At 47.7% G+C, this 20,831-nt stretch overlaps 1 protein-coding gene across 6 annotated transcripts in view; it reads right to left on the bottom strand.

Moving 5' to 3' along the window:
* Positions 1-356: 356 nt before the first annotated feature.
* Positions 357-20,831, bottom strand: part of SPATS2 (spermatogenesis associated serine rich 2) — a 44,046-nt gene continuing 23,571 nt past the window's right edge. For 2 of the 6 annotated variants that reach the window (XM_074934985.1, XM_074934986.1), the window contains exons 2-12: positions 17,442-17,521; positions 17,041-17,149; positions 15,998-16,047; positions 14,422-14,683; positions 13,901-14,113; positions 12,542-12,677; positions 5,980-6,038; positions 4,497-4,606; positions 3,193-3,295; positions 2,130-2,326; positions 359-1,559 (exon numbers count right to left, since the gene is read on the bottom strand). In XM_074934985.1, coding sequence (XP_074791086.1) covers positions 1,218-1,559; positions 2,130-2,326; positions 3,193-3,295; positions 4,497-4,606; positions 5,980-6,038; positions 12,542-12,677; positions 13,901-14,113; positions 14,422-14,683; positions 15,998-16,047; positions 17,041-17,149; positions 17,442-17,480 — 1,620 coding nt within the window. In that variant the 5' untranslated portion in view covers positions 17,481-17,521 and the 3' untranslated portion in view covers positions 359-1,217. Of the gene's footprint in view, positions 1,560-1,634; positions 1,738-2,127; positions 2,327-3,192; positions 3,296-4,496; positions 4,607-5,979; positions 6,039-12,541; positions 12,678-13,900; positions 14,114-14,421; positions 14,684-15,997; positions 16,048-17,040; positions 17,150-17,441; positions 17,522-18,076; positions 18,210-20,831 lie in introns of those variants that run through there. The other 4 variants (XM_074934983.1, XM_074934982.1, XM_074934987.1 and 1 more) reach the window with 4 other exon arrangements.

Below are 20,831 nucleotides of genomic sequence, written 5' to 3'. Positions count from 1 at the left end.
AGTCTTCATTAAATTCTAGGCACTTCACCTCAGACCTGCTGATGACCCCGGCCAGCGCTGGGATGGTGCAAACCCTAGTCGACATGCCCGCTGTGCGATTATGCTGCAGTCACTGCAAAGCCTGGGGGGGGGGTTTCTACTGTCCTTACAAACAGGCCGCGAATCACCCATGTGGAATTTCAGCCCCATCAGTTTCTCCAACTCATTTTGCGTAAGCCTGAGAACACGCGATCAGAGACCTGATTCCAGTCCCCATCACTCACCCCAGAAGAGAAAGCTCATTATCCCATCCTTTCAGAGCTCGGGAGCGACTGAACCGTCCCTGCTGCAGGAAAGCACAGACAACAACAGTTCAACATGCCCATCGTCAGCATCGTCTTTATTTGTACAACTATGAAGAATGCCAGGAGCAATCTCTGACTGGTGTTACCTAGGATTAGCACTGCTAATTGTTATGGTTATAAATTTAGTTTAGGGACAAGATAGGGTAGGGACGGGCAGGGGGTGAATAAAATAAAGAGGACCCCCCCCAAAAAACATTAAAAATAGGGAACATCTAAATTTATACAGGAAGTGTGCGTGGGCCTTCACAACTGCTGCTTGGCTCCATGGAAGGGTCCCGAGCAAGGGTTTGGGACTCGGGGGGCCAGTGTCGGCCTGGGCTGTGCTGGGATTCAGGTGAGCTCCAAGGAAAGCGAGGCAGACTCCACACGGCTCTCTCCAATCTGACCAGCAGCTACCCTAGCTGAAGCCCCAGCACTCTCATTTCACAGCGACCCTCTTCATTGCCAGCATGAACTGTGTGCTGTTACCAGTGAGAGCTGGCTGGGGAGGGGGGTTCCACCCACAGGTTGGCTCACCCAGGGCCACAACTGGGAGGTTATTTTTGGCTCGGATTCTGCCTGGGGTTCTGTGAATAACTCTGAAGGAAAAGGAGCCATCGAGGTCCCGGGAGCTCCCAGGGGAAGCCACAGATCTGGCAGCAGCAGAGTGCGTTCCGGTAAAGCATGAACCTGGCACACGGCAGTAGCGCGTAGGGAGACGCATTAAGTAGCTTCCACAAAGAGAAGAAAATGAAGGAAACGTACAAGGGAGGAGAGAAAAACGTGGCACAAGAGAGAAGTGTAAACTTTCCTTTGTTAATAGCTCTAGCTAGGAGTTTCCTACAGTCCAGTTATCAAGCCGAGTCTCCGGAGGGAATGGAGATCTGGATCCTCTCAGGAATTCGCCTCTTCAGGCTGGCTTGACCTTGGCTTACGTTGTGGGAGCCCCTTGATGTCTGTGGTGGGTGCGCCTGGATGCACCTGTGCTGAGGGGATGGGCTGGCTCGCCAGGGAGGCAGCACCAGTTCCACTGGTTCCTGTGGAATGAGTCTGGCCAGGGTCAGCAGCAATCCCTGGAGGTCGGAACTGGGAATTCTGAGACCTGGAACCGGACTGATACCAAGGCCCATTTCTGTACCGGTTCGTACTGTCGTGTCTTCCTGGATTGGAGGGGCCGTTATGGCGCTGGCCTTGGGACCGGTAGCCCTGGCCTTGTCTCCTGTTACCCTGGAAGACCTGAAACAGAAAGAAGGGCTGGCAAGTGACTGGAGAGAGGAGATTAGCAGAGCCAGGAGCTGCAAAGAGCAAGCTACATGCAGCAGAGATCTATGAACCACTCGTGCAAGGCCCTGGATGATCCTCAAGCTGATTACTATCCCCTCTCCAGCCACCGCCTTTCCAGCCACCCTGGAAGCCCCCTAGACCAGTGGCACCTCAAGGGATTGTCTCAGAAGACAGGCGGGTGTTGTGGTGGGTTAGACGTGCTCCTCCCCAGTAGATGTTGCAGCATGCAGCTGTGGCTGACTTCATACCAACAGCTGCCATTGCAGAAGTAGGGGGTGCTGCTCTCAGAGAAGCTGAAACAAGCCAAGCTTCCTCCAGCCATGCTTGGATGCCCTGGACTTTTATCATGCCCTCCTGCCTTGTGAGCAGGGCACACTGCCACTGTCCAGTCTGCACCAGGCAAGACAAATGCCCTTTTGGCACTTGGCAGGAGGGACCCATTAGAGAGAGAGGAAACAGCCCCGAGCTGGTGGTGAGCTCCATGCCGTATTTAAACGCTTCTCTTGTGAAGTCGTCACCTACCTCTCGGTGAGGCTGGCATGGACGGCTGCTGGCGCTGGCTCCGGCTGCAGGTGTTTCTGCCGAGGACAGGGGCCTCCTGCTTGCTGCGGGAAGGCTGGGAGCAGAGGCACACTCCGGGGTGGAGGGATCACTTGGGCTCAAGGACATGACGGAGCTGCACCGCGATCTGGCTGAGTAACTGTTCTTTGGATGGGAAACTGAAATGGAAACACAGTGAAGGATGGTGCAAAGGAATTCCACACGCACACATATGCCCCCGGAATCTCACCTACTGTGGGTTACAGCGCGGCTGCCCTGTTCACTCCATGACATGTTACACTACCTCTTCACCTGCTGACTCACCTACGATCTGTGCCAAAGCTCGGCTGGCCAGGGTCAGCATCTCGGTGTTAGAACGCCCCGGGAAAGGGCCCTGACTGGCACTGGAGGGGCTGGATCCAGAAAGCACCACACACTCCAGTGAAAGCCGGCAGGATCAGGTCCTGCTTTCATCATGAGACATGTCCCTGCTTCCTCAAACTAAGCAAATTCCTGATGAAGGAGACCACTTAGCTCCTGCATGACTTTAAGGGCCTGAGAGAATTGACCAGCCTTTGAAGAGCCATTGTGGGGTTTAAATAGGATCTGGACAGACTCTGGTAATACACCACATTGTCAATGCTATTCATGTTCTTAAAATTTATACATACGGCTACAAGGGGTCCCTGCCAAAGATGCTCTCCCACCATAAATTAAGCACAAGCATTAAATGGCCGGCAGACCACTATGCTCCCCAGCCCCCAATCTGGGCTTGCCCCAAAGCACACTGCCCACCGCACTGGGTAAAGATACAGGGGCTTTGCAGCATGCCCAGAAGGTCAACAGACTGGCTATTCTGAACAGAGGGGAAGCTTCTTCCAGAGCAGAGAGCCCCCCCGACCCAGACAACACTTTACCACTGGCCCCTGGTTTAAATCCAGGGGCCCCTCTGAACTCTCTCCTCTGCAACAGTACCTGTCCCTGTCCATACCTGCCCACCCTCTGCCACACGCACCTTCTCACCTATAGCCTCAGACCAGCTCACCTTGCCCAAACGAGCTGATGCTCTTTTTTACTGCATCCAGGTCACAGGTGAATCGTGCCACTCTGCCCAGGTCTTCATCATATTTGCGTTCGCTGACAAAGTGCTTAATGGGAAAGAAAACACTTGCAAGTTAACACAATCTTTATGCTAATGCCTGGTGACAAACTGGCGCGTAAGAGGGGAAGTCGAGATAAGAGCCTTCTCCCTCGCCTGGAAACAGAGCCTCAGGTCAGGCACGGCTCTGACAGCCTTGCCAAGAAAGGGGATGGTTAACACCACGAGTCACTCGGGGCTCTGCTGCATCAGTTCCACCTACACACGTGCAAACAAACAGGTGTCTGCAGCCTGCCACCAGAAGTTAACATTTCCAGGTAACGCAATCTAAGAGTGGCTCAACCTGCTGCTCTCCACCCTACGGAACTCAGGGTGGCTCGCGAATCTGCTTTGGATGCTGTCGGCAGCAGTAGTCCAACTGGGGGAAAACCAAAGCTGGTCTAGGATGGACTGTTGCTGGGAGAACGTAGCAGACCCGGTGATCTGACTTTCAGACTGGGTTTTAATTCAGCCTGTAGATAACATTTTACTGACCTCTGGTGGTAAAAGTGAGTGCGTGTGTCTGAATGCAATGGGACTGATCGGGGACTGGTCAGGTGCCTGCTGACACTGGTGGAAGTGACATCAATCCAAAACCATCAGCTGCCAGCCCTAGCAGGAGATTGCCAGGCAAACCCACGTGGACAAGGCTCACGAGGTGCCAGAAGCCCTGTTCTGGGCCAATTCAAAATGGTTAAAAGCTGAACTAAGCTAAGTGGTGTTAAGGACCAAAAGGCCCTTTGTTTGCTGAAGCCAGTATTTTGCCAACCAAATGCTAAAAGAAAAAATGCAGGGCAAAGTCTGCTGAAGCTTCCACACTGTGCATGCGCACCGCTAGGAGTGAATGTGTTTTGGGAACTACTATTTCTCGCTGAAAAGAAACGGAAGATTTACAGACACGGGTGCTGCTCTGAATGTGCTTCTGCATAAGACGAGCAGTGTGATCTTACGTATACACCGGACTGGAGCGGAGAACTCCCAAATATTCACCTTGACTCCATTTTAAATCTCTGTGTCCTTCAATGGTCACTTCACTTCTGTCAGTTTCAGTGTCAGTAAGATGAAGTGAGCACTCACCTGTCTGACCGGGCATAGCCAACATCTGATTACGCTATATCCGAAAGGACATTCATCCCAAACACAGGCCTGGGGTCAGAGCCCTCAGGCCAGTGCCCTGTTGTGTTACAGGACGGAGGAGTAGAAAAGTTCACCTTTATGTCAGCTCTAAGCTCTACCAACTGCTCCTCAGACATGCGCACAGCGACATCAGTCATCTTCTTTAGTGTCCCAGCTTTCTTCTGTCGGCTGACCAGGATTTCCACTGAAAGGTAATGAAAGGGAGACCGAAGCTTATGTAGAATTGATGCTGAAGGAAGAGTCAGTCTGCAAAGCACCTCACTGGTACACATAAGGTTTAGCTGTCCGTCTGGGTGCTCGGTTAAGCACAGCCGGGTGCTGGGCTGAGAAATGGAACATTCAAGCACTACCACAATATTGTTTTGTAATCTACAAGTTAACTACATTGTCCAGATTTTAACGGTTTCTGACCACCAGAGCGCCTCGCTAGGGAAGCCATTGGAAAGTGAGTTTAAGAACAGATCTGGGTTTTGTTTCTATTAAATCCCAAGCACTTCTGAGGGTCAACTGCACCAACATCTTCACTGGTACGCACACAAAAACAGAGCCTCTCTCTCACCCAATTCCATTTCCTTTCTGATCACCCCAGACCGCCTGCACTGACAGGCAGCTGCCGAGCTGATTTTCAGTACACCACCACGGACTGAGATAGAGGACATCCAAGAGGAATTTATGCTCTCAGCTTCAGCCTACACATTCTGTGCAGCCAAGGTCCTACTTCTTAGCACAAAACAATCTTTGGAACTGGTGCACCACAGAGAAAGCAATGATCTGGAGAAACTGTTTAATAGCCAACCACAAGCCAGATAGTCTGTCTTTTGGCAAGTGTGTTAGACTAGTTAACCAAAACTTTCGGTTACCAGATAAGGTAAAGTCTTGGTGGCACTGCAAGTTTCAGCCAGATTAAAAACAAACCTGGTACATTAAGACCCAGTACAAAAAAATAGTAGTTGTATAAAGAAAGGTATAAATATTTAAAGAGACTTCATCTGGTTAAAAATATTTCCTGAGCTTTGTAACACCCCAGATTATTAAAACTGAAAGGATCTTATATCTACTTGACTGTTCACCATTTGTGTCACTCATTTCCCTCACTGGAACATAAAAATAGGCTAGTGAATTTCACTTTATTCTTGTCATGCTCTTACACAATGGTCAGATTGCAACCACTACAAAGAGATGCCTGTTTAAAAGAAACTTTCCATTGGAATTAGAATGTTTACAGCACTGAAGCCCAACAAACTTCACAAAACAAATGTAGCTTGTGACCAACTTTGATTTGTGTCCCTTTAACAGCTAAATGTCATCCTAACCTGTAGAGAGAAACTTTTAAAAGTGTGTAAGTGTATAAGAGAGAGAGAGAGAGAGGGAGAGAGAGAGAGAGAGTGTGTGAGTGTGTGAGAGTGTGTGTGTAGTTAGTTTACCTGGGAATGATGGAAGTCAGACAATGTACTACACACACTGCTCTCACTGGAGCAGTGTCTGTTCGACTTGCTGTTAGAGTGGAACCGCACCAGCTTTTAAGATGAGCCACTTTTAAAAAATAAAACATCTTACTTGCTTCTGCTTTCACTTTGTCCATTTCAGCCAGTAGCGCCACCTCGCGGTCCATGAGGCTAAGAAAAGAAGGTGACAGGAATAAAAAGGTCTGATCAAGAGCCTGAGTTCACAAACAAATAACCCGGAATTCAAAGCAAGGATTTTTTTGGGGGAAAACAGACAGCAAAAGCATCCCTCCCTTTACGTGGCCAGCTGCATACAGTACAGAAGCAGGAAGCTCTCCAGTTAGATGTTGGTCAGAATTGGCAGAGAACAGGCCAGCAGATGGCAGCAGAAAGCCGGTGTTCCTATGACCGCAACCTGTCCCGGCCTGGAGCAGACTCTGGAAGGCTAGCACGCACCTTAACGTTCTCATGGTACTGTTTAGTCTGGAAGTTCGAGAGTTTTGTGTGAATTTTTTTAGCATTACAAAACCCAATTCCACTTTGGCCCACATAAGTTACTGTGCTAGCTGCCAGGGCAGCCCGCTGGGTACCGATGCAGTCCCCGCGCGACCAGGGAGGGGAGAATGGTAAAGCCACTGCACAAAGCTGTGCTCTGGACACCTGCATCAGCAAAACCCGCTTTTCACAGATGAGGAAACTAGGCCACAGAGGTTCCATGACTTGCTCAAGTCAGGCTGAGTCTGTGGCAGCACAAGAGCAGAACCCAGAAGTCTTGATGGCCAAGGCCCCGACCTTACCACTAGGCAACGCTCCCTCCAGAACCATTTGTCAGTAGGAGCTCAGCTCTAGGATTATAGCTGAAGAATGACAGAACAGGGGACACCCTTTTAGTCTCTCGTTGCCCCATCTCCTTCTGTGTGGACGGTGTCGGTATCAAGCCTCGTTAGAGAGGTGATTTGTGTTCATGTTCTCACCGGGATGGGGGGCAGATGCACAGGCAAAGTTCACTGGGCTTGTTATGAAACGTGACAAACTCAAATTCAAAGCAAATTCCCTCTGTTCTGGCTGGCCACATGGCAGGCTTGAGGGAAGACCTTTGAGAGACTGCTGAGAAGGTCTGAACATGGCTTTTCTGCATCAACAGAAAGAAGACTTAAGAAATCCCAACAAAGCCCCAAAGCTAACAGTTGGCGGCAATGCTCCAGCCTTCGCTATGGCAAAGCAGCAGGCACTGGAGGAAGGGATTTTCTCCTCGAATCACAAAGGCTGAAAGCTGATGCTTCTGCTCATATCACAGAGGCACTTTAAGAGCTGAACACACCTTACGAATGAAGCAACAAGCTCAGGATTTAACACACACATACACATGTGTGACATTCAAGATTTTAACAGCTAAGACACCACTCTGGCCTCCAGTTGTCACCACACACAGAAAGCAGCCCATAGATGTCAAAGTACACGGCATGACCCCTCCAAAGCCCTCTGTGACTGTCACAACTTTCTAGCAAAGGAGAAACCAAGAGGATCACAATGAAGCTCCCTCATTTGCCTGTAAGTTGTACTGTGACTTGGACGTGTATCTGTTGCTAGGAGACTAAAAATTCCCTGAGACCTTCAGCTGGCAGCCTGCACTGGCAGCTCTAGCTAGAACTTCAGGTGATGGCCACGTTCAGACTAGAGTAAGTGCTCTTCAGTTAGCTCATTTAGTTGCTCAGCTCAACCACTGAAGAGCAGACAAGGAGGGACTTCCTGTAGCTGCTGCTCAAAGGAACAGGCCATGTGAAGAAGGGCACTTGAGTAACCTGAGTTACTCAGACTTTGTGGAGGCAAAGGAGGAAAGGCCAATGCCCACATTCTGGATTCAGATACATATGGGGAGGGGCCCTCCTGTGTGAGGCACAAAGCTCAGGTCTCCATTCTACTCCCTGCTCTACAAGGCCCCCTCTGCAATAAACGCTGCTAGCTTTGCACTCATTCTCTACTGGAGCAGGTTTCTCTCACTCTTGTGCCTCAGTTGTCCACAGCGGCGCGGTTTGTACCCTGAGACACACCAAGTTACCTAGCGCGGCAGCCAGCATGTTACGAATACATTTACCAGCCACTTCATTAACTTAGGCTCATTTCAGCTGCTGATCTCTCCTCACTGCATTCTAGGTTTGACATCACAGCATGCTACACGGGCATCTCTGCAGTTCTAGTACCCAAAGGATCAGAACCATCCAGCTCCTACTTAGTGCTCCACGTTGAGAATGATTTACTCGCTTCAAATGGGAAGGGTCTTTATTCTGCTGCCCATTTGGAAGTGGGCGTAAAGCACAGTACATCTGAAATGCTCGTGCTCTCCCGTGTCTTAGAGGGGAGGGAGGCAGGCAAGTTCTATTTGTGCTTCTCGGTTTACTTATCACTGTGTCTGTGTTGCCTAATTAGATGAAATTCGATAATGACAAGTGAAGTATTTTGCGCTTAGGAGGGAAAAAAACAAATGCACAAATACATTTCTGCCCTACATTTCTAGGGCTGTGAGCTATTCAGAGCAGACAGGCTCTCTGTTCCCAGTACGATAGGACCCGGACCCTGACCCTGGCTGGGGTGCTCTAGGCACTACCGGAATACAAACGCTTAGAACACAAAAGTTACTAGTAATGAACAAGCACAAGATTAAAAAGATCCAGAAGTGATTTAACCTTGCCCGGTTGACACAGTTCAGACAGACTGTGGTACAGAAAGCAAGGGGACAGGAAGGGACTGTACCCCATGACTGCAGTCTGCTAGCGCTGTCCCACACTGTGTTCCAGGAAGGATTCCCCGACAGAGCGTAGCAATGACTATCCAGCCATGGGTGCGGGGCCTGAACAACCCTTGCCTATCTCCAGGGGTAGCAGTAGCCTTGTTGTGCATCGTGTGACCACCCTAGAGAACTAGCCCTGTGCTGCACCCTCCTTCCACACACCCCCCTCTCACCCATGCTAAAGCAGCCACCTGTTTCTATCAGACATTCCTGGCTTGGCACTCCAGGCATCCGTATAGTCGATGGGCAAACCCAAAAGCAGGTCAGGCAGCCTGTGCAAACTCAGGCTTGCTTCGGTAGGTCAGTTAGTTTACCCAGCGAAGCTCAGCTGGAGCCTTTTACGCAATTTTACAGCTGGGCTCACTAAGGGACAAAGGTCAAGTGGCTTTGCCTGAGGTCCACACACTGAAGGAGCGACTCTCAGATCTGAATCCAACGGTCTGTTGCTGAAAAATCCAGACGGCCTGGCTTCTAGTTAAAGAAAAAAGCTCCTTGTGCTGGGTCCTTTCAGAAACAAGTATTCATTTTTTGACAGCTCTGCCTCAGGGGCAAATCTATGTGGGGGGAGGGGAGACCAGTTCACAGTGGCGATCTGAAGTGCAGCTCCTGAGAAAGCAGGTTTAGAAGAGGGGAAGAAACCCAGCCAGCTGGTAGCTGCTGAAATTCAGGGGAAAACGAGGAAGGTGAAATAAGGCTGACCACACCGTTGTGATCTCACCCAGCGTTCGAAGGATTAACTTCAGCCGCACCCAAACTCTGGCAACAGCACCTGGAAGATGTTGCCCCTTGGTGAAGTAAAAGAGCGGCTTGCCTTTGCACACGCACACAAAGGGTTTGGAGCCAGGTTTACGTCAGGCTTAAATAGAACAGTCTCTGAAAGACTGGAGGGTGCCTGGCAGCTCCTCCACAAGACAATGAAGGCAACCTACAGCATGTGACATGCATAAGCAGAGGTGGAACTCCCAGATCCAGCGCCCAGTGCACAGCCAATGTCCGGGGGGGGGGGGGGGGAGAATCTGTGACTAGAACTATGTGCCCCACAAAGCTCAACACCTTGGGCGCAAAGCAGAGGATTTCGGGCATTCTCCCCCACATCACATAGTGGAGCGTTCTGGTCATTATGTATGTTCCCCAGTCAACACTGCCAGCCTGAACTCCAACCCAAAGACAGGAAGAGCAGAGGGAGGGATCTGAGAAGCAGAGACTGCCGTCCTTCAGCACAGCACCAGGCAGTGCCCCCGACGGACTAGCCAACCGCACACCCACTTCATTGCTTTATCACCGCCGCAGCAGAGCCCCGGGGGGAGAATGCTCTGCTAAACAGTGGAAACTTCACAGGCTGAAGAGAACGTCCGAGTGCGGAAGGGTGGCTATTTCCATGCAGAGACAGGCCTGACATTCTGGGGAGGGCGTCAGTCCTCACGGACTGGAGCAAGTCCAGTTACAAGCATAGGTCAGCACCTTATGTTTGCTGTAAGCAACTGTAAGGGCCAGGTCTGTGACCACTGTGTAAAAGTGCATGAAACAGCCAATCAAATGGCAGTCGTCTGAGTACAGCTTTGATAGCTACAGCACCAGCCGCTGTTCTGCAGCCCACCTGCACAGCCTCTGAAGTCAAGAGTCCAAACTCTGCCTTTCATTCACCGCCCTGCCCCCACAGAACAGCTGCTTTTTAAACCAGCATTGGGGCAAGTACTCTTCAGCCGAAAACCAGTGGGAGCGATGGCTCCGTGAGCACCATTAGCGCCAAGATCTTGTTTCGTGCCAACAGGAGTTAACAAACGTACTGATTGTTCTTTGAAGCATGGAGCATAAAGGGCACTGAAATGATATTCAGAGGCACAAACCTACAACTGAGTGGCAAGTGCATCACTTTCGGGAAATGGCAGATCATCTTCTCTCTAAAGTTAAATTGACCTGGCTGCAGAGCTATGGCTTATCAATCCTATATACACAGCCTCCCAGCAGGAAGCAGTTCATTTGGCATTTACTGAAGGAGGTTCCCACTGGCTGCATTCCAGACATGTACTCAACATCCCTGCCTCACGGAACTGTGTTTCCTGGTTCATGCTGGTTCTGTCTTTCAGCAATCAGAGCTTATCGGAGCAATGCTACTAAACTGGACTTGAATCTTTAACCTTTCTGAAAATGACATGAGTGTTTCATGGACTATAATCCAAAGGGCAAGGAATTACTGATACAGAACCAGACATTTTAGCTAGAAGACTTAAAGCTTTCCATTCTAATGAGAGGTTTTTCAGAGATTTTGTCCATACAGAGAGGCAGAGAATAAAACTGCTGACAGAAAGAAGTCATAGTAGTAATAATTAATATTACTGACAAAAATCTACTGAAAGAAAAAGGTCATAAATAATAAATAGTATTAATTCCTATCCATAAAAACATTAACCGGAGTTAAGATTGTAAATAGCTCAGTTATTTATAGGGAAAATCTCTTGAGAATAGACTTCTCAAAATATTGAAAAGATCAGAAATTCCAAGTCAAGGTTACACCAAGACATCCCAAAAAATTAGAAAGCCTGGCAATGAAGGTAGCATCACCCAAACAGCCTTAACTCTGCCACGCAGCTTGGCGCAGATTATGGATGCCTTACAGATCTGCTTCAAACATTACAGTCTTTAGATGACACCACAGTTTATGGAATCTACACACTTGCTGATACAGGTCCCATCCCTGCAATCATTTATGCACATGCTTAATTTTACTCCTGGGAGTAGTTCTATTGAAATCAGTGGAATGTCTCACAGTAGCAAAGTTAAGCATGTACATGTTTACAGGACTGAGGACATATGGATCACACACCCCTACAGCATTGGAACGGAGTTACAAATGTCCTTACATCACTCCAGCAAAACCCCACTCCTTAATTATGGCCAGCTCAGTCACCAGACAGGTTTGAACAGACCTGCAAGCCCACCACAGAAATCACCTCTTATCCCTTAGCACAAGAGTTACATTTAACTGCCTGTCAAAGAACGTCACTCACTCCAGTGAGGTTTTAACATTTCTTCACCAAAACCGACCCTATTTGAGACCATCAGGTAGGGCAATTCCTCAAAAATCTAGGACAGAATCAGCACAGACAGCTAGTGTAATAGGTACTATCAGCTTAAAAGGGCATCATCTTAAAATAAGTCCTTCAATAACAGATCTATGATACATATGAGGTGCAGCAGTTCCATAGTGTGGAAGACTGACCTGGGAGGGGGCAAAGTTAAGGTTGCGTGGGATGATCTCTCATGTGCATTTCTTCCCTTCCACTGGGTTTCTTCCCTCCACCCCCATCATGGTACCCTTAAAATGGAATTATTACCAAGCCCCAAGATTTATATTTTTTAAGAAAACTACAGCATTCTCTTACCATGTTTCTCTGCAACAAATGGTAGGATTAAGATGATAAATACCTTAAATATTTTGCCTGTGAGTTTCCTCAGATTATCAGTGTCTAAAAGAGTGTGTGTGTTGACCTGGACATCAGGGTAGTACTGACAGGGTGCTGCTATTGTTAATTCCAGCACCAGAGAGTGATGGCTTAAAACAGACAAACTGAAGCCTTGCCTATGGCGATGGTGGTTCTAAGGCACACGGTACCCGTAAGATACAGTGGCTCCAATGTGGGCCTTATGAAGACTGTAGCCTGGGAGGGTAGGTGCACTAAGGCCCTAGCAGACCCTAGGCTGATACAGATGTTGCAGATGCCCACACCTAGAATTTGTGTTTATTCCTTAACAAGGTAGATGTACAGTGTTCGAGGCAAGGGGAAAACACAAATGAGCAATCCATGAGCTAAAACATTAGGTTTCCTATTTACTCAGTTTGTTGATCCCAATTCCTAATGGTTGGATCGCTTCCTATTCTACTTACCAACTCTGCAGTTCAGCAAAGACCTGCTTCATTTTCTTAATGGAGGCATCCATTTCCTCTTTGACCACAACCCGATATCGTGCCAACGAGACTGTACAACGCTGGAGGTCCTTCACTGATTTTTCAATATTTGAACCTATCGACAGAAAAATAAAAAAAAACACAAAAAACAGCCAAGCATGTTAGCTTACAAAATCTTCCAGATTGTGATAAATCATAAAGGAATCTTTCAGCTCATTTCAAAACCACAGACTGCTTGGCTTTAAACTCCCCTCTGCCTTTTCCTGTTACAAAAACATTGTATTTAGTCTGGACAGCTGCAGAATTTTCCACATGTGGGAGTTTTTCTGGGCTTATAGAATCTCCTGCTTACAGCTGAGAACACAGATGTGTCACTGGATTTTCATACACAGGAGAAATCTAATGCATCTCATGTTTGTCGCTCCTTTGCTACAGATTGGGGACTACTGAAGGGAAGCCCACCTCAAGGAATAACAAGCAGAAGCACTGAATCATATGGAAAAATTGTCCAGTTGTGAATAAAGTTTACTGGGGAAGAGAAATCTTTTAGAAGCTAAATCAAATCCAAGCAGAGAGCTATTTCCTCTGAAAGAAAGAGAGATGAAAGGCTTGGCTATTTGTTACAAAAGTTTGTCTCTACACTTCAGATCTCCAACAGAGCAGATCACCATGCCTATGTGCGTCTCTGCAGCTCCCTGACTGCCAATACCCCCTGACAAGCTAAATTAGCAACGGCTCATTATGGTCCTCATTACAGTGAGAAGGTGAACTACCAGCACTAGGGGCCGGATGTTCTCATCTCACTAAAGCAGAGGATAACGACGGAATTTAAAATTGGGGTCTCAGAGGTCCTTCCTGCTGACGAGACAAGAACAGAAGTGGAGAAAGCAGAAGGAAGCAAAAATAACCAGAGGCTGTCGTTTCTTGTAACTGGGTCTCCGGGAAGCTTTGGCTCCTAGACAAACTCTCCCGGAGGAGGAGAAAGAGCACACAGGCTCAAGGCTCTATGATGGGGCACACAGAGAAACAGGCTAAGCACGTGCAGCATGACTGACTGCTTATCTACTACCCCTGTCGTACATGGGTTTGGTGCTTCAGGCATTACAGCTAAACTGCTGTCAAGATCCCAGCTGTGCACAGAGAGGAGAGTGCACTACCAGTTACTGACCAGATAATAAAAAGGATGCTAGTTTGCCTTACAATCAAAGTCCAGTGTGCCTCTCCATCCACCAGCAACCAGCTAAATCTGGGCAGTACAACCAGAGAGGAGGCCCACAGAACCCTGCTGGAGGTAACCAGCTTTGTAACTCAAGCGCACATAAATCTTTGAGGCCTTACCCAACTTCTTGTTTGAAGATGACACCGGAACATCTTCCAGCATCACTGGAGACAAGGAAGCAGACGTCTGGTTGCTTGCTGTGGACCTAAACAGAGACTTGCTGACATTCCTCTGCTCTGGCTGCGGCCTGACAGATGGAGGGCTCTGGGAAGAGTGCATTACGGGTGACTTTGGCTCAAAGTCCACTATTCCACTGTCTAGCTCAGACACTGCTGTAGAAAAGCAAGTGAGTTCAGGGAAACAAACAAACAAACAAAAAAAGCTGAAACAGGGAGCACAGAAACAGCCCCCTTCCCACCAAAATTTAAATCAACAGGGCAAGCAGCCCTTCGTTCTGTGACAACTGCCAAAGAGTGGAAAGCAAATAGAGTATTTACAGAGCCAAAGAGTTTATGCTATTTTAAAAAAACTCCGTATTCAGAACTGGCGCAAAGAAAGGCAGCAGTAACAGAAGGGAGAAAGCAGCTGTTTGAAAACTTACTGAGCTGTTCAATTCCTACAATACTTTAGAAAGTCTAACCTGTTCCATCGGGCATGTCAGGTGTGGCAGATTCACAATCCTCTAACTCTCTGGCATCTATGGAAAGTGTATCCAAGCCTTCACTGAGCGAGTCCACAGACTCCGTATCATTGGCTGAGCCGTTGACATGGTAACCATTAATCCCGCCCTTCTCAGAGGAAGCTGCAGACTGTTCCCCTTCAGTGGATGCCAGTTTACCAGGCTCTGGGAGGCCCGGGCTTGCTTCAGCTGGAGGTTTGGGTTTCGTTTTCTTCTTTTTGTTCTAAGGATTAAATACCCATCCCACACAAAAAAAACCACAGGTTAAGCTTAATTTCTGAAGGGAAAATTCATGTTGTGCTTACTGCCCAAGGGTCGCTGAATTAAACGCTTTTTCAGCCAATCCCAGCTTTTGGTCCCATAACTGCAGGAGGGATTTATTCAACAATGAGAAGAGATATCCTGGTATTAATGAGGTGGGAGCGCACTCTCCCCCTGCAGTGGGGCGTGGGGGAAGCCATGCCCCCGTTACCGGACAAATGCTGCCTTTCCTATCAGTTACACAGCAGTGACATTCCAGACGACCTCCTCACGGTTAATCCTGCTGGGTGACGGTCACCCATGAGGGGATACCATATTCCCTGCCTCAGCCCACGCCGACTGAACCCTTGAGGTTGCTTGAGGCTGCTCTACCCACCGTCAGCCCTTGGATGGGACCCCTCACACACTCCCTCTCTCTTCCCCCACCTCTCCTACACTTTTTGCCCGTCGGAGCTATAGTATTTTGTTTTGCACCTCAGTGCTTGTTGGTTATTTAGAGAGAGTAGTTTGGTATGATTATCGCTTAAATTCTTATACTGCAGTGTACTTCGATATGATGGCATTAATGACTGAAAAAATAAGTGAAAACAGCCTAAGTTATCTGTTTGTGTAGGGCTCTGAACACACTAGCAGGCAAAACAGTCAACGAGCAAAACATGCGTTGCAAAGAAAAAGGGCATCAAAGCAGAGGCTTCAGGAAATAGAGGCTGCTGAGCTCCAAGGGGTCATGACGGGACACACAAAAGAGGCTGAACACACGGAAAGTGAATGACACCTTCTCCCACTGAAGACGAGAGCCTCGCAGCGTGGCGGGGGTGGGAGGGAGGAAAACCAGCACGTAGCAGTGTTTTCATCATCATGGCAAAGAGCAGGGGAGGAGAATTTGTGGCCAAGGTAGTAAATTTTCATGGTGATTCTGCAAGGCAGTGTCATCAATATTACACTGCAGAACTGAACTAATTACATGATGGTGGTGTTTTTTTTTTTTTGGGGGGGGGGGGGAGGGTTTCAAACCTTCTTTTGAAGTCATCAGATAAAGCATTTCACCTCAGCTGTGAGTTAGACTAGCCGGACTGGTGACTACTTCATGTGAGGCAATTCTGCCCACAGCAATCTATATATATTTGCCCTGGGTTTTCTTTCCTTGTTCTTCATGATTTAGCATGGAATTATAAAGGATGCTGGGTCTCTAACATGCCCTGGAGCCTTTAAAGAAGAAAATGCCAGGGTGATATAGACCCTAGCAAAGTAAGTTAAAGCACATTTTAAAGGTTACCTTTTTCTTGCCCGTTATTGTCCATTCTTTCAATACTTCGCTGGCATTTCCTGAAATGAAACTTAAGATAAGCACTGGAAAATGCTTCACACTCTCCTACACCCGTGCCATACAAAAATCAGAGAGTCTCCATACCTAGGGCCCGCTGGAATGTGTCCTGCAGCTAATGACGTAAAGAAATTAAGTTTCAATTCTCTTAGCTGGTGAAATGAAAGGATCGGTTTCATTTTTGGTTTAGGAATGTCCCACTGATCAGAATAACTCCTCCGTATAACATTCTGTGCTGGTTGCTTCCAGGTAACAAACCCCCTATTGGCACGGCCATGCTAAAGACTTTGGCTGTATTGGAACTTGGACTAAACAGGGGTTCAGTCCAGATCAGAGGGTTTATACGGCTCTCTCCCGCCAAGGACAATTCTATAAAGTTGTTCCAGGCATTAGGAGTAGCTGCACAACCCATATGTACTCTTAGCCAGAGGCAAAGCACCGTGTTGCGAGCGAGGGTTAGTACAAGAAACAGACAAGAAGTGCAAAAAGACAGTTTCATTGGTGAACACCTCCTGTCCTACAAGGTAGGAACTCGATCTGATGCAATATGCCACCTGATCCCGATACATGAGCTGTGATCCATGTTTCAAAAGGGAGGAGAGAACTACCCTAAGGTTGATGCAGACATTCCTTTTCTTGTGCACATGAGCAAGAAATACAATGGTTAAGTACTTGGTATCTCCTGGTACAAAGTAATGGTCTTTTTTTCCCCTCTTAAAACCTAATGGGGCGGATTCTGAATAAAATTACGGGAAGGCCAAGAGGACCATCTTTGGATTGTCTTCCAGGAAAGCGTCTGCACTTGGATGCTTTGCAAAGAAGATCTGAGAGAGTCCCCAGTCACAAAGTATACATACTGTATAAAAAAAGCGTATGGCCCTTTCCTGAAAGCTGTACAGTACCTGCTGAAAAGACATGCTATTTCGAAATGAAACCCACAATAAACATTGTAGCTAAAGCGCAGTTACCAAGATCATGAAACTAGAGATTGTTACCTTCCATAAAGGCCTGCACTGTTCTATCCACACAGTTATCAAAGTGCTGTAGCACCAGGATGATTTCATTGTTGCTCCTGTTGGGGACCACCGCACGCACTGCACTGATCTGGAAGAGAGGAACAAGGAGTCACATCTCTGTCACTTGCTTACCTTCTTTGTACCATCACGGTAACTGCTAAGCTTGCATCAAAGGGTATTATACTGTATGGAACATAGGATCACTTAGACATGGTTTTAATAGGCCAGGACAAAGCATCTTGGAGAGTGAAACTGTCAAAACAAAAAACTTTAGTCAGTGAATGTTTTCCCCATGTCTGAGTTAACAGCTAAGAGATGCACTTTCACTAGCACTTCCACTGCCAAAGAAAAGCTACAGAATTGCCCATAGTAACACTTACCTTCTCCTTCATGTTTTCAAAGGTTCCTCCTTGGGCCATCACGGTGTTGGACTGCACATCGAAAATAAACCCTGTTGGATCTGTAAAGACAGTGAAAGGCTGTGCTGACAATGGTGGACATCAGGAAGAGACATTCAGAATAACCTAAGGCAACAGGGTAGCTCAGATGTTTGCCTTGGAGCGGAAAGCAGGAGACAGTTTTCTGAAGCTTCTGCTGAACGTGCAGCAGCTAAGGAAAAGGCTAACAGAATGTTAGGGACGACTAGGAAAGGGATAGAAAATGAGAGAGAAGATATCATAAGGCCACTATATAAATCCATGGTACGCCCACACCTGGAATACTAGGTCCACTTCTGGTTACCCCATCCCAAAAAGGATCTAGTGAGCTGGGAAAGGTTCAGAAGAGGGCAACAGAGATGATCAAGGGTATGGAATGGCCTCTGTGAGAGAAGAGATTAAAAAGATTAGGGCTGGTCAGGTAAGAAAAGAGACGACTAAGGTGGGATACCACAGAGGTCTGTAAAATCATGGATGTTGTGGAAAAAGTGACTAGGGAAGGGTTATTTACCCTTTTCCACAATACAAAAGCCAGGGGCCACCGAGTGAAATTAATAGGCAGCAGGTTTCATACAAACCTTTTTTCACACAACGCACTATTAACCAGTGGAACGTGTTGCCAGGGGATGTTGTAAAGGCCAAAAATATAACTGTGTTCAAAAGAGACCTGGGTAAGTTCATGGAGGACAGGTCCATCAGTGGCTGTTAGCCAAAATGGTCAAGGATGCAACTTTATGCTCAGGGCATACAGAAGCCTGGAGGAGAAGAGGGGGTGGATCACTCCAACTGCCCTGTTCTGTACAATCCCTTAAAGCTCTGGTACTGGCCACTGTCAAGATACTGGGCTAGATGGACCATTGGTCTGACCCAGAATGATCGCTCTTACTTTATCACCTGCGAAAATACAATATTAACTGGCTACTTCTATCATGCAATCAATGAGGACGAATAGCAGCACGGACTCAGATACATTATAGCCTAACCTCAGACCACACGGCAATAGCACATCCATCTGGCACACGAGACCCTACCTTGCAACCAAAGAGTCAGTGGGACAAATCTAAGGGTCTCCAAATGATCCTGTCTGGAATGAAAAGCCATTGTAGGGTCAACCAAAGCGATAAGGTCAGTGGGAAGATAGCCTTGGCTCAGAGGTGGTCAAACTACGGCCCGCGGGACCCTCCTGCCCGGCCCTTGAGCTCCCGTCTGGGGGAGGCTAACTCCCGCTCTCCCCCCTCCCCTGCAGCCACGCGGACAGTGTGGCTCGTTCTGGCTGGGCGGTGGGGCTGCGAGCTCCTGCTGCTCTCAGCTGCATGGTAAGGGAGTGGGATGGGGTGGGAGGGGCTGGATAAGGGGCAGGGGATCCTAGGGGGGCGGTTAGGGGACAGGGAGCAGGGTGCAGTTGGATGTGGTGGAGGTTCTGGGGGGTGCAGTCAGGGGGCAGTTGGATAGGCTGTGGGAGTCCCGGGGGGCCTGTCAGGGGGCAGGGGTGTGGATAAGGATCTTGGGGGGCAGTCGGATAGGCTGTGGGAGTCCCGGAGGGCCTGTCAGGGGGCAGGGGTGTGGATAAGGATCTTGGGGGGCAGTCAGGGGACAGGGAGCGGGGGGGGGGTGGATGGGGGAGTTCTGAGAGGGACAGTCAGGGGGCTGGAAGTGGAGGAGGCAGATAGGGGGCGGGGGCCAATCTGTTTGGGGAGGCACAGCCTTCCCTACCCGGCCCTCCGTATAGTTTTGCACCCTGATGTGGCCGACTTGGCTGCTTAGTTGTGTCCTCACAAACCCAGACAGGCCAATTTTAATCTCATCACGTAAGCATGCGAACAGGAGCAGTGCTGAAGGTACCTCCATCCTACCACCAATAAGAACAGCTCTAACATCTGGAACACTCAGCCAAATTAGGAATTGCCTGTGGACTGGCTATCATGAACAGTACATTTTCTTCATGCAACAAAGAACATGGGCTTCCAACAACAGTTAAGTTGGCACCTGTTGTTCTTTGGTAACATTTTCCTAAAATGAATTTTGCTAAATAAACCCTTTTCAATGCCCAAAGCATCAAGCCAAAGATTGCTCCCTGCCTTGCCCCAGGTACAAAATTATTTTAAAAAAGGAGAAATGTTTCACTTTACTGAAAAAATTAAAATGATCTAATGTTAAAAAAGCAAACTATTTCAGTTGGCTACAACTTTAACTAAACGTACAGGTTTCAGAGTAGCAGCTGTGTTAGTCTGTATCCGCAAAAAGAAAAGGAGGACTTGGGGCACCTTAGAGACTAACCAATTTATTTGAGCATAAGCTTTCGTGAGCTACAGCTCACTTCATCGGATGCGTGCTGTAGCTCACAAAAGCTTATGCTCAAATAAATTTGTTAGTCTCTAAGGTGCCACAAGTACTCCTTTTTTAAATGTATAGTGAACTGCAGTTTGTATTACAGCCTTTAACAAGTCATTGAAATTCTGATTCATTCCTCAGCTCCAGGCCAACTGAAATAAAGAAAAAAGCAGCAAGCCAGCGACTTTAACCACCAACAGGGTTGGTCTGACGCACTATTAAGTTAATCCAAGCAGCTCAATGCATCTTTTGTCTTTCTGTGCTAATCTTAGGACAATGTGCTTTTATTGGGCTCCGTAATAAGGAACTACCAGTAACCTCATCACCATAGCCTTTGCTCTGTATTTAGCAATTTCACTTACCTGAAAATACAAACTGCAAACACTTCCATAAACATCAATAGCTTCTGTTAAGTGCTACTATAACTTCCAATTAAATGCTTATTTTCTGCCTTCCATCAATCAATTATCCTGAAAACATTTCTACTTCTCCACTCTATGCTGGAAACAAACATCATCAGGACTCTTATGTCTTCTACCCTAGCTCTGACACTTCAAAGTGCAGACCTAAAAAACAAGTTTGCTGCTGTTGACTCCAGCTTGACAAAGATGACTTGCGTCTGGCTACGAAGGAGCTGATTTTATTGCAGGCAAGCAATTAAAGCACAGTCTCATCTCCACTAGATTTGGTTCCCACTAGCCAGTAAGGGTCACGTCATTCTGCAAAACCTGCCATTTTACCGAGATGCATCCCTACGAATGACTGGCATGTGAGCCCACATGTAGTGGTCTAAGTCTTCTGTGGACAGGGAACAGGTAGTTTCATCAATTTGTTCCACTTTCATATTGCATATTTCATGTATATATTTTAGTGCATTTAGTCTCGGAGAGAATAAACATTAACTGTGCTCTAATGCTTTATTTCAACTCAAGTGTCAGCTGCATGGGCTCTGGAGGAAGTCAGACTTCACAGAGACCAAGTGAGACTACGCTTTCCTCCCCT

Source organism: Natator depressus, chromosome 20, assembly GCF_965152275.1.
Source record: "Natator depressus isolate rNatDep1 chromosome 20, rNatDep2.hap1, whole genome shotgun sequence".
In the NCBI taxonomy this organism is placed as follows: domain Eukaryota; kingdom Metazoa; phylum Chordata; order Testudines; family Cheloniidae; genus Natator; species Natator depressus.
The sequence above is the reverse complement of the archived record's forward strand: the minus strand, read 5'-3'. Positions and strand labels throughout refer to the sequence as shown.